The 13502-nt window shown below is 43.4% G+C and overlaps 1 protein-coding gene across 2 annotated transcripts in view; it reads right to left on the bottom strand.

Moving 5' to 3' along the window:
- The window catches only part of LOC146776143 (transcription initiation factor TFIID subunit 4-like), a 1156451-nt gene that overhangs the window by 428163 nt on the left and 714786 nt on the right, over window positions 1–13502 (bottom strand). For both annotated transcript variants that reach the window (XM_085639557.1, XM_085639558.1), the window contains exon 12: window positions 8794–8919. In XM_085639557.1, the coding sequence (XP_085495683.1) occupies window positions 8794–8919 (126 nt within the window). The remainder of the gene's footprint in view (window positions 1–8793; window positions 8920–13502) is intronic.

The following is a 13502-nucleotide window of genomic DNA, read 5'->3' on the forward strand; positions in this document are numbered from 1 at the left end:
ATCTATGAGATTTTCCCTGTTGAATGTGCCTTTACATTATATATTTTCGGTTGTATGAATTGATTGCATACTACACTCTCCTACAGGTATACATTTGAGTGTAATTAGGAGTGTATGGGACCAATTGTTTTCTTTACTAACCTTTGCAAAGGCCCCTACACTTCATAGCAACGTAAGTTACATTTCTTTTAGTAATTTGTGATCCGTTTGACCTACAAAATTGTTTTGGTGGAAATCGTTAGATTATGTAGCAGATGATGTATTATGTGGCAAATATGATACAGCTATAGTTCAGTGGAAAACATTTTTTCACTTAACTTAATTTTGCCCCAACATTGTAGTTGATCAATTTGTAAGTTCCCCAAACCCAAAAGTCGATTTTGGGCACAATTTGCATTTTAAAAGCAGTCCTACAACACAGGGCTACTTTTAATCTGACCTCCGTCTTCAGCAGTGCACACATGCAAGCGCAGAAAGGGCTGCTGGCCTCTAAACTGCCATGCCCTATTATGTTCTAGGGACTTAAAGGTAGTTCTAATCTCCCTGCCCTATTATGTACGAGGGCCTTACAGGAGAAGTCATGCCAATCATAGGGGTACCCTAACCCATAGTGCATCCTAGTGTATGTATGTGTTTTCACTGTATTTTTGTGTCTCTTTCAGAGTAGCACTGGCTGTTTAGGCACAGGCCAGGGTCAGTCAGTCAGGTACCACCAGTACCAGTCAGCAAAAATTTGGGGAGTGCCCAGGGCACCGGGTGGCTTTGCAACACTAGAGAAACACAAACTCAGAATTTAAAACATAACACCATGGTTGGGGGCGTTCTCTTTAATAATCAGAATTGATTTATTTCCTAATGAACCCATTTTCCAACATTAGGATAGGGAAAGACTGGGGAAAAATCATAACGTTCGAATCTATACCTTGAGGTGTTCATGCAGCTCTTTGATGACGGTTAATAGCTCACTGTTCAATGTTAGGATTTTAACTTATAAACTGCAAATACCAAAAGAATCTCTCGGACAAAAGCAGTAACTCAATGACCTATTTACGTGATATGCATTTTGTGATCTGCGTGGTACACGTTCTTTGCAGCAGGCATAGTACCCCACTGTGGCTACCTTACCATGAGTTAAAACTTCCACTAGACAAACCTTCGATCTCTCTCAATAAAGAACATTAATCACCAAAGTTATCTTCACATTTTTATTGCTGCCTGAAAATTGCTGGAGACCAGGAATGCAGCAGCAGGTACTTTTCAAACCACAATGCACTTGCGAACACGACGCCCCCACCCTAAGTCAGCGGCATTTGTTTGCTTTGTGCATGAAGATGCAAGATTCATATACATGTTTTTTTAAAACATTTGGTCCCATTAATATATGAATGTAAATAACAATAAAGCATACATGCAAACTGTGACTACATGCCTGCTTTTCTCAATATTTCACTTCGAAAGTATGCGATTGTATTTAACGGGCGGTGATTTGTATAGGGTCACTGGAAAGTCCGCAAGGTTGTCCCTGTCCCCCCCAGAATTTTAGTGTCTCCTACGCCCCTGAGTGACCGGTTCCTCTGCGCCGGCTCCGGATAAGAGCGGGACCTGTTCCTGCGCAGGGGCCGGCGACTAGGCAGAGGCACCCCATCAGCCTTTTTGGTTCCAGGCTTTTGCAAGAGGTCCTTAATGGTCGCCTCCTTTTTTTGAGCGGTGGGATGTCATCCCGGAGGGCACAGGTCAACAGGGGCAGAGTGCCAGCTGTGTGCAGGCCCACCAGGAACTCCAAGACAGTCCAGGGCCCGCGCCACCTCGATACACGGTCTCCCAGCAAGTCCAACAGCATGGGCACAATCTGCCCCAGGTCAGGGGCATAGCAGCAGGCACTCAACACGCGGGGTGCAGCCGCTGGTGGGTACCGGGCCCCCACTATTCTAGTGTGGTGAACCTTGTGGCTGTGTTCCTCCTCACTGGATGCCGCCCCTCCAGCAGTGTCTGAGGACTCTGTTCCTGTAATCTCGGACACCAAGGGCGGGTCCAAGAACCACAGCCTCTCCGCTGTCTCCAAGACGCACATCCAAAGTCCCTGGGCCTTTTAACTCCAGCAGAGGCCCTCCTACCTTAACTGCACCTCTTCTCTGCGCAGGCTGCGGTCTCGTGGGAGGGGCCCTCGGCTATGCCCGGCCTGGCTCTACCACTCCAAAGCGGCCACTCCTCCTGGGAGGCGTCAGCTACACCGCGTCCTGGCACCACCCGCCGGATCTCAGTCTCCTCTTCAATCGCAGTCCAGCGGGTCACAGTTGTGTCAGTCTCCGTCGGGACCCAGCATAGCCCCTTACTCCCCCCCCCCGAGCCGGACCCGCTATCGGGCAGCTAGTTCCTGTGAGCCTCTCAGGCACGGTCCTGTGGCGCCCCCCCCCTCCATCATATTACAAATAGGTTTTAAGAATCAGTAGTGTCTCAAGTATGATGGTAGTATCTATACAACGTGCCTGAGGAAATAATGATTTTCCAAAATAGTGCTCCTAGATTAAATATTTGGTCTCCCTGAGGGGTTCTTTGTATCCTTATGTAACTTAAGGAGTCAATCTAATACAGGAATAATCAGGGGATCTATTCTCATATGTGTTGACTAGTTGTACTTTAGAAAGCCACCTTCGTACTATTATGGTCGTTGAAATATACATTCTGTTTCACGAACGCTTATTTTTCAGTTTTCTCACAGAAAGTTCAAATACTTTTATTCAGTATATCTTTTATGCCTTCCAACTTTTTTAAATCAGTGATTAATAATTCATGAAAAATTTCAATCAAATCCAGTGCCAATGCTATGGTTTGAAATCTTTATCTGCACAATTACTTATGTTCATTCCTAGCACTCTTACATCTAATTTCGGTTCTTCACAAGTGATGCTGCGGTTTCTAAACTAGTCCGTGTTCTCATAACTTCAGGCTCATCAATCTCCAATATGCTCTCAGGATTGTTTCTATTTCCGGTCTTTTATCTTTTAGGTTTAAGTCCTTGTAGTTTAAAATGTTTCAACAATGTCAAACCTAGTGCTAATATTAGGTTGAATGGGCTGTATATTTTCCACGAATTAACCACTTAGCTTATTTTAAACTGACTGTCTTCTAAGTGCTATTTAATCATAGTAAAAATAATTAACAGATTCTTATTCTGATTACAACTTCAATCATTTTTAGGTAATCATTTTTAATAGAATACAGACATGGTATGCGTGGCTTGGCAAATCAAGATGGTGGGCGGCTATTGCTAGAGCTCTAGGCTGGCCTGTGAATTCCACACTGACCACATGGGAGTTCCGCGCAGCCTGCCCCCATTGATGTTGCAGACTGGGGGCTGTACCACCTCTGTAGACTGTGGAAGTGAGCCATGCGCACAGGCTGCCCTTGTCCGGGGCCTACCTGTCGAGGTGCCCCATGAGCCGGGCCAGTCTATGTGCAGAGAAGGCAGGGGAGGGGCCCTGTATTGGAGGGGTGTTGAGCAGGGGCACTGGTGCTGGGAGGTTCCACTTGATCCTGTGTCTTCTAGGTCACTGGACAAGCCAACCGAGGGGCTACATGAGATGCTTGCGGCAAGGGCTATCCAAGTGGAGTTGGACAACCCCTAGGACGGAGATGTAGTGGAAAAACGCTTATTGGAGGGCTCTATCAGAGGCCTGCCCTGCTAGTAAACAGTGCAACATCCTGCAGGCCCTGGACTGTTTCAAGATCACAGTGCTTTTTCTTCATGGCCCCATTGGCCGAAGTGCTGTTGGAACCTTTGGCACTGTGAAGGACACTGAAGGTGGCCCCCTCCCTTAAACTGATTAAAGATGAAGCAGTCAGGGAGCCTTAATGACCCACACTCATCCTGAGGTAGCACCAGGGTGCTGAGCATGGAGGTAGGGAAGGTAGGCTCTCTCCCCCGTGCTTGATCTGTTCCCATGGGCCACTTAAGAACTGTTGCCGCACAATGGCAACCCTACATTCTTCATTGCTTGCCTACAGGATTGACTGATTGTTACTCCCCTGGCTGATGGTGCATACTCCTGTGGGCCAGAGGCCAAGGAAGGTCACTAAATAGTTGCCTGATCTTCCGTCAAGGTGGAGGAAAACCTACATGCTATCCTCACAGACCTTTAGTCAGACACCTACTTGCCACAATTAGTGCCCCTCAAGTGGAAGAATCGGATCTGGCAGCACACTCACTTTGCCCAAAGACCGTGACATTAGAGGTGGACACTTAGAGGTGTTTGCCTCAGACGGGAGATGTCAAAGGCAGACTGGATGGTGCAACATCCCTTTGGAGAAATTAGGCATGATTTTCCAAACCACAGATAGAGAACTACATTGGAATCCAATGTGGACACCACAATGACTAAACTAGGAATCTGTGACAGGAACAACGCAAGCTATCCGAAAGTCAAGACAAATGAGGTAGTGTTGCAAGACCTTAGTTCTCAAGGCATCTAACTTCCAGAACCAAGTGGCTGAATTGGAGGACCATGCACGATTCTCAGAGAGCAAATCTGAGGGTGCAGAGGGACATTCCCGCAACAGCCATATCCCCAAAGTGGGTCCGCTCGAGGGCGTTAGCTCAACCCAATTTGTTGAGGACTGGTTGGTAAAACATTTAGTTCAATCTGAATTGTCCGGTATATTTGCAGAGGAGAGGGCTCACCAAGTACCAGCCTGACAACCTGACCTCCTCTTCGGAGGCCAATCACAATTGTGACAAAGCTGCCATCCACATTGCTGAAATGTTTTCACCTTTGATGGAGAATAGGGAGCAACTTTAAAGGCTGCTAGATGTACACTTGGACAGGTGATACACAACACAGACACTGTTGCAGTGGTTCTCACACTAATAGACGTCAGGATGGCTATGCATTCTTAAGAGTGTTCTTTGTATTATCTCCCTCGTGACCTACATGCTATATTGGAGTTTTTCCTATTTTCCACTTCAAAACAATTGTTAGCAGTGCTTAATTTGAGCTGGTGGTTTCCGTTGCTCAGCACCGGCACTTTATTGTCAACACAAGCTACTGTAACAGCTGCCACAAGGTGGTGTTGCTTGTCTAATTTTGTGAGAAGCACAAGTTGTTTAATAATTAAATAGATATTAAAATCAGTAATACCTGCCACCCAGAGCTATAAGAATAGCATGGGCGGCATTGTACAAGTCATTTTTAATGTATATTGAAAGTCTGAATTGTCACACTTGTATGAGTGTGATGGTTAGTTGTGATGAGTGGTGCAAGCTGTAATGGCCTACTGACAAGGGCCCTGGCACTTATTTTATTTTAACAAATTAAGTAATGATTGTTAGTACTGCATTTGAAATACATAGGCAAAACACATTTGGAGCACAGCCCTTTGTTGCTGCAGCTGAAATGGGGTAGGCCTGCTCCCCACATTACTGACTAGGAGCCCTCAGCCCTTGAAGATATATCCTCGAGGAGGATGGTCAGAGAGGCAATAGAACATTCATTTTCAGAAAACAGGAGTACAGCTACCTCTCACCAGCCAGAATAGGTCTTTAAAACTGTAATTACGGGGCAATGCATTCTGTCTAAGGTGGATGTCCATAGAAAAACAGAGTCGGAGTTGGGGAAGCTACAGCAGTCTTTAGTCCAACTCGAATGTGAAACAGTACTCCATGAGGCAGACAAGGCCCATCTAGTTGAAGCCAGTGTTCTAAAAGAGAAGCTGTGATGTATAGACTTTAAAGCACACATGGTCAAGACAAACACAAAAGGGGAGAAATAAGGCAGGCTACTCACCTAGCTTGTATAACAGGGTATAGCTAAATCCACAACTTTAGCTATCCAATTTTCCCCAGACATCAACTCACAATACAGCCTACTTGCAGCCTTCCACAGACATAGCCCCACACCTACCGCTTCAGTGGACTCTATTATGATGTTCTTAGAGGGACTTCATCTAACCACGGTCCTTCTTGAACACAGAGAAACAGTGGAACACCTAATAACGGAACAAGAACTCTGTTGCGCCAATGGGGCCTTGCCATATGCGAAGCTCCTGGATATGATGGATTGCTGATAGAATTTTACAAAACATCAGTGAAGTCCTAGTCTTGAGGTGTGCTGAGATGCACAGGGTTGTTTTTAATCACAAGAGCTGCTCAAGAACCACCTGGTACCAGGGGCATGTCATTACAAAGAACAGTAGCATCCTTGTGGTATGCACAATTTAAGGTATAGAGGATAATCTGTAAGAAATTAGCCAAGTCCACAAGTGATGTCAAGATTCTTAGATGTGAAAGCATGAAGACAGTTTGAGTTCTGACGTTCCTTTTGGACTCGATTAATTTCTTACAGATTATCCTCTATACTTTAAATTGTGCATACCACAAAGGGATGCACAGGGTGGCTGCCGTAACCGGACTGCTGCCAACCCCCACCATGAATGAGGCTCTAATAGTCTCACTACCTCAGGTGGTGAGTGTCCAAGGAGATGTCGCTTCATACAGGCCGCTGTGTATGCTGACAGTAGTGTCTGAGTTACTGCACCAGGAGGACCAGAACAGCTTAGTTCCCAACTGGAGCACTTTGCTCAACATAAGTAGAGTGCACAGACTGTTTGGGTCTGCTTCATCATCTGAGCCTTCTGCATGCCTAGTTCTAGAGTTGGAAAAGCCCTCTGACACGACTGACTCAAGCTATATTTTTGCCATACATAATAAATTTGGTTTGGGCCACAGAATGGTTCAATGGATCAGGTTACTGTACTCCGGGCTGAAGGTCAGGATAAAGATTGGCACTTTCATATCAGACACTTAAAAATCGATAGCGGGACATGCCAAGGGTTGCCAACTTGCACCCCTATAGTTTGCCTAAGCGATAGAGCAAGTGGTTGTTAGGCTTCACCAGCTTCAGTGGCACTGGGGCATCTCCTTTATGGATGAGACGCACATAGTATCATCACATGGAGATGATTGGATGGATTGTATTAGTGATATTCATGCAGACACCACTGAGGTGAACTTCATATTGCAAAATGTTAACACTATCTTTGGCTTACCTGTTAACTGATCAAAGCTGTGCCTATTCTCAATAAGTTTCACTTGCTAAGAAAAACAATTGGCATGGGATACAATTTGATTAGGAGGAGGAGTTTTACTTTTTGAAGCCTAGAATACGCATTTACACCTCCAAATGGTTGCTGTTTAATGAAAGTAGAAATTTCGCTTAATACTCATATCGTATTCCATAAATTAATTCCTTTGATGACGCAAGGCAGAACTGCCTTAGCCAAAAACATTGTGCTGCTCGGACTGCTTTGTTACTTTTTGAATTTACCTGTCAGTATTACAAAAGTTATTTTTCGTGTATTAGACAGAATGCTAGGTGATTTAAACTGGATTACAACAATGGAATGTTGAGAGTTCTCTGTAAGACACTGGAGCCGCTCACGGCTTATAATGGCTGGTATAAGCTGCTTTCTGCTTCAACGCTTCAATGTCTTTATGTGTCTCTCTTTTTAATTCAGAACATTCTACCCTTAGTGGGTGATATTTTCTAGTAGCCTTAAAGCCCTTCTGCCCAGGGCTATACCGGTTGTTAAAAGACCTCTCCCTCGTTATAGGCTATAACTCTAGTTCAAGGCCTTTAACAACTGGTATAGCCCAATGCAGAGGCTATAAGGCTATAACAGTATTAGGTATAGAGGACCACTGACCATGCTGAAGCTCCCCACAGACCAGGGATGGCGGAGTCCGCCTGATTTTGAAAAATGTTGTTCCCCAGCATAAATGCAATGGACCACCTACTCGATCACTGGTTGTTCACTTTTAGAGGTGGGCCTCAAAGAGACGCTGGACATTAGGGATAAGCTGTCTGAACTATTCATGTCTTACTCCATCCTACTCAAGGACTCAAGCTGGTTACTGTGTGTAGGCTTTGACTTATCATAAGACTTTATGTATAACACTACATAAAGTTCTATTTGTGCCAGGGATACCTTTGGGCAGAATTTCCTGCTTCAGGAAAGATTTCTAAAAACGAGCTTCAAATACCTGGAAATACTAAGGAATTTAATTCATAGCATACTTAGTTCAAAAGGATACATTAATTATATTTGATAAACTGGTCAGGCAGTCCGGCTGGCGCACAAGCAACTTACACTCACTCAGGCGCATAACCTACACTAAGAAGCACTAGCATCCGCTGATTCAGACATTATACGCCTGACATGTTGTTGTATTTCTTAGGTTTCTGCTCCATGTAAAAACGTGCTGCTCTCACTAACAGATGCTATGAGGATAGTTCTCCCAGGTTAGTGCTGGGTATGATGCTAATCTGTATCAAACTTGGGAATTATTCCAACTAGCCGCTGTATTAACAATGCTCAGTCATAGTTATTTACTTGTAATGACCTTGTTATAGTACTGAGAAAGATGATTGTGACTGCTTGAAACCCAATAAAGATCATCACAGAATATCTATGTTTAATACAGACATTTCATATCAATCTATTTTGTACTGCCTGGTTTTTACATTTGTTATTATTGTTTTAGAATGTGCACTATACATACTTATGCATGTTGTTCAGCAGATCTCATAAAAACTTAGTATTTTGAGAAGTACTTAAACACAAATTCTGCTATTACTTCACTGTCTCAAAATGCATAATGTGCATCATATGGTGTACATATTTTATTACTTTACTTTGTAAAATCTAGTTCATGGTCTTTCTTGTACTTTTCATCTTGGAATACGCTTTCTTGATTTTAGGTCAGATACAGTTCCATAATGCCCGGAACACAAAAGGTACCTTAGCAGCCTTCAATAAAACCTCCCGTTCCTCTTCATCTTTCCTTTGTTTTTCCAGTCTTTCCAGCTGCTCAAAGAATTTTAACTGTGACCGGACATCTGTAACTTGATTGTACCAGCCACATTCCTGTGAAAAAAATTACACTTAATAGAGATAGGTTTTCTTAATGGATTAAAACATAAACATGTATGCATCAATAAAAACCAAATATCTCACAATCCTAAATATTTCAGAAGAAAGGTACACCATTTGGATGTATTACCAAGAATTACAGATTAAACACCCTCATTTGAACACATGGATTCGTTCAGCAAACAAGGCTCAGAATGAAGACATTTACAATCGCTGTCTGCGTATAATTCCAAGATATGTGGGTGTGTTTGCGTATATTAAGATATCTGTAAGACCATAGATTTTACATGAGCATGTGACTTACTTTCGATAAGGCTCTTTATGTTGGGAATTCTATTTAACCGCAGACTCTTCACTTTAGAATACTCCCGGGGCACTAGACTGGATCCAGAAAAGTTTCTTCAGCTGGGCTCCTGCATGCCGCTAAGTGTAGTGCAGATTCACACTGGCTCTCTACCACCCGGAAGTGACGAAGTGTAGCCGCACATAAACATGGCCCCTGTGGGCTGACACCAGTTTTTTTTTTTACTTTTGAACATGCGCCCTCAGAGTAAGAGTGTGAACTATTGTTGGTACCAGTTTGCTGATCTCGAACTTAAGTCCTTTTTAATCTATTGGAAAGAGGCCACTTCATAGAACATTGAGGTGGTAGGAGGTTGAGGAATGTGTAGATTGAGTATCCACCATAAAGAACATTATTGAAGGTAAGTAACTTTTCCTTCTGGCAGATTCATCATCTTAGAATAGATACCAAAGTAGTACTTCCCCAGGTGGATGGTCTGCTGAGTGGCGTCAGATGCCTGGGGAATGACGTTCTGCAACAAATTTGCAGGAAAAGTAATTCTCACCAGGCCTGGCCTTCAAGGCAGTAGTGCTTCATAAACATATGCAAAGACACCCACATCGAGTGCCCGTCCTTGACCTCTGCCAGGATGTGGTGAGCCAATGCGGTGGTGTAAGCCTTGGACCTGATGGAATGGGCGATGAGAACTTCCAAGGGTTGCTTCTTGGCCACTGAGAAGCAGATCTTGATGCAGATGACTTTCTGCCTAAACAGGGCGTTCTTCTGCACAGTCTCCCCCTTTTCACCCTAGAGAACACACAAGAAGCTGATCGTCCACATGGTGTTCCTTGGTATAATCAATGTAAAACCGTAAAGCCCTTTGGGGTCTTACCAATGGAGCCTCTCTTACTCATTGAAAGGGCTGAGGAACAGCAAAGAACGCATCAGGTTGATGAATTGACGTAATTGGAAGAGAATAAATGATTTTGCCAAGAATGCTGCCCGAGTACTCAGCACCAACTTGTCCGGGGAAAAAGGTGGTGTATGGAGATTGCACTGAAAGTACCTGGAGTTCACTCATGTGATGAGATGATGTCATCATGATGAAGGCGATAGTCTTCAAAGTTAGGAGAAGCAGCAAACAAATATGCATAGGTTGAAAAGGCAAACAAAAGTAAAACGTCAAGACCAAGTTAAGGTGCCAACGTGGCATCATGAACAACTTAGGAGGGAACAAACATTTTATAAAAGGTATCACAACAGGTGATTCAAGCAAAGACAGTTTGTCCGGTAAATACAGGAAGGCCACAAATACAAGCAAATAAATTAAATAGTGCCCATTGCTAGGTCTTGCTGAGCTAAAGTTAACCAAACATAAGGAGTCTGACATATTTGCTAGTATGGGGCCTATCTTTATGAGTGCCACACAACGCCACAAATTTGTCCCAGCGCCAGGCACAAATGGATTTTGTGGATGGGCACCTGGCGGCAAAGTTGCAACCCCTCAATCAGCCCACACGTAGGTGAAGACTGCACAGATTCTGGTGGAGGACTGTGCCCTGTTGCTGCAGCAAAAGATCTCTCAAAGTAGAAGCCTGATCGGAGGAAAGATACTCATGTCCTGAAGTTCCGGCTACACACAACTGCAACATATTCATGTAGAGCCAAGCTCCGGTTGGAGATCACATTTCTCTGATCTCCACCTCCCTCAGAGGGCCTCCACAGCTCAACAGGATCGAGTCCGTCACCACTATCAGCTCTGGGTGATGAAGGGAGAGGGGCCTACCAATGGACCGATTTTACTATCTTTCAACCCTGTAGACTCCAGGCACCATTCACTTCAACACTACAATTGTTGGAACTGCAAATAAGTTATACTGCTGCCATTATAAAGATTTCACTGCTAAAAGTCTTCTGATAATTTTTTATCAAGACGCCTTTACGAATAAGGCACCACAGCATAGAAGGGCTTTCCTTACATTAGTAGTGAACAGATTTCTTTTTTTTAAAACCTGCTCTCCACATGGCAAACAGAATTGGAGCATTACCAATTCCAATTCAATAGTTTTGATGGTTCGGCAGTTACTAGAATTGCACCACTACAAATTATGTTATGCGCCATGAAATATCATCAGGTTCTGGCTGTTAAAGTTTTGTTCAATACGTTATACCTGCTGCTTTGACTTCCTTGCGAGGAATAACAATTCAAACAGACCGTAGCAACTTCTGAAATAGCTTGTTTAAAATCATTTCAAGCATTCATTTGTACTTTTTTGGGGTGTTTGGGCAAAACATCACTGACACTCAATATGTTATTGGCACCAATATTATGCTTTGAAAATGTCATGAGACTATTTAGGGCTCCTTGCCTCGGATAGCTGATTTTGGCCATGGTTTTAGCTCTTCATCTAAAAAAACATGTTTTTTCAAAAGAATGTGTCTTACCCAGATAACCACACCTGCACAAAAATTGTCTCAATTGTCTTTTAGGTATGACCCTTCTACAGCATGCTTCAACACTCCAAAATACATCCAAATTCACTTTTATTAAAAAAAACACCTTTTTACGATAAATCAGGCACAATTCCTTTTTGTGTTTGACTTTTGTACAGCACAACATATCTCATTTTCGTTGCTTCACAGCACTCTAAATCTTGAAGCGGTTAAGGCAGCCTAGACCAGTGGAGTGAAGTTGTCGAAGATCCTCATCCTATGTGATCCCTTTAAGTGTGCATTATTTATGAAAAACCTAAATCAGTGGAAACGGCATCCTACATGAACAATACGAGTGTCTACATTTTAAGAACAACTTTCTTAGAGAATGCTGTGGTGCAATAACCTGTGCATGCTAGTTTGTTTTATGCATGAATGACTTTGGCTGCTCACAAGAGTTGAAAGGAATTCCTTGGCCAACCATCATATGTCTGTGGAAGCCATCTTCTATGATACCAAATGCTTGAAGGTTTAGGCACTGTTAAGTTGACATAAAAACTCACTGCACAAGATGCTTGTACCTTTCCATTTTGTCTCAGGAAATTTTATTGTAACGCAAGGCTTGCTCAAAGAAGATAAAGGAACAGAGGAAGATGCAAGCTTAGACACAAATATTTCAGTATATCTCATTTAGAAATGTTTCTGGTACGTGGCTAATTGCATTACAGTGGAAAGTCCCAGAGGCTGCCTACTTGGGACACGTAGTCAGCAACAGTATATTTCGGACCTTAAATGTTATCACACTAACTAGGCCTTTGCTAATTGGTCAAGTGGACCATGCTTAATTTGTGCAACGTATGTTATGATGCTGCATCCTTCTGTGGTTTGGGCCTATAAAAGCAGTCAGAAACGTCACATCTATAGACATTCAGTGACTATGCGGTCTGTCTCCGTGCTGCACGTTTCCGCATTATTTGTTGGTCTTCAATAAATTCTGCTATCTTCTGTGCTGACAGAGAACCATATTTGTGGTATTATTTCTTATTATTATTTCAGATCCCACATGTCTTTTCCCTAAGCCTGTCTCACAGGTAGGGGAGGGGGCGGTCGTCCACTGTCCTCCCTGTATCCAGTGCCCTGCGGTGGTTGCCTCATCACACCATTATTAGTTAGACCTTACTGGAATAGGCCTGTCTGGATCAATTTAGCAACACAAAAATGGAAAGTTGCTGTAATATAATGTGTACAAGGAAGTCTCTTCCAATACCCGATTCAGTCTTAGGTAATTTAAATGTATACACTGAGATATGGTTGAGGAGGCATATTGACTAAGGTACACAAACTGAGCCGAACAGCAGTAACCTCAGATGCCTTCTCCTTAAAACACTACATCCTAGGCCTAGATAAAAAAAAAAGAGTGATAGTTTGCTTGCAGGACACAGGCCCAGTACTTGAATTCTAAGATGTAGATTTGGGAGAGTGGGCTATGACTGAGGAGGTGCATACAATGGTGAGAAACAGAGGCTAGAACCACATTGCATGATGAACGTATTATTACTTCTTTATACTGCCATAACTAGTTGGTGCACAAAGCCAGACCCTGCAAAATCGATTTTATCAGGGTGAGGAATCATGGTACGGAGAGGTGGCGTTAACTATTGTGACTGGGTCATGACCACTTAATATACAGAAGAGGGGCCGGAGCAGTGCAACTGGGGAACTCAAAGTATGTCATCAGGATAGAAGGATAAAGAGTAGCCACTCTAAGAATTGTACACCTTAGACGCAACTGCTTCCGGAGTAAACAATGTCTTTACCAGTTACCAGCGGTGGAAAAAGCTCTCTTGAGGTGGAGACCGGA

This window comes from Triturus cristatus, chromosome 12 (genome assembly GCF_964204655.1).
Source record: "Triturus cristatus chromosome 12, aTriCri1.1, whole genome shotgun sequence".
Taxonomy (NCBI): Eukaryota; Metazoa; Chordata; class Amphibia; order Caudata; family Salamandridae; genus Triturus; species Triturus cristatus.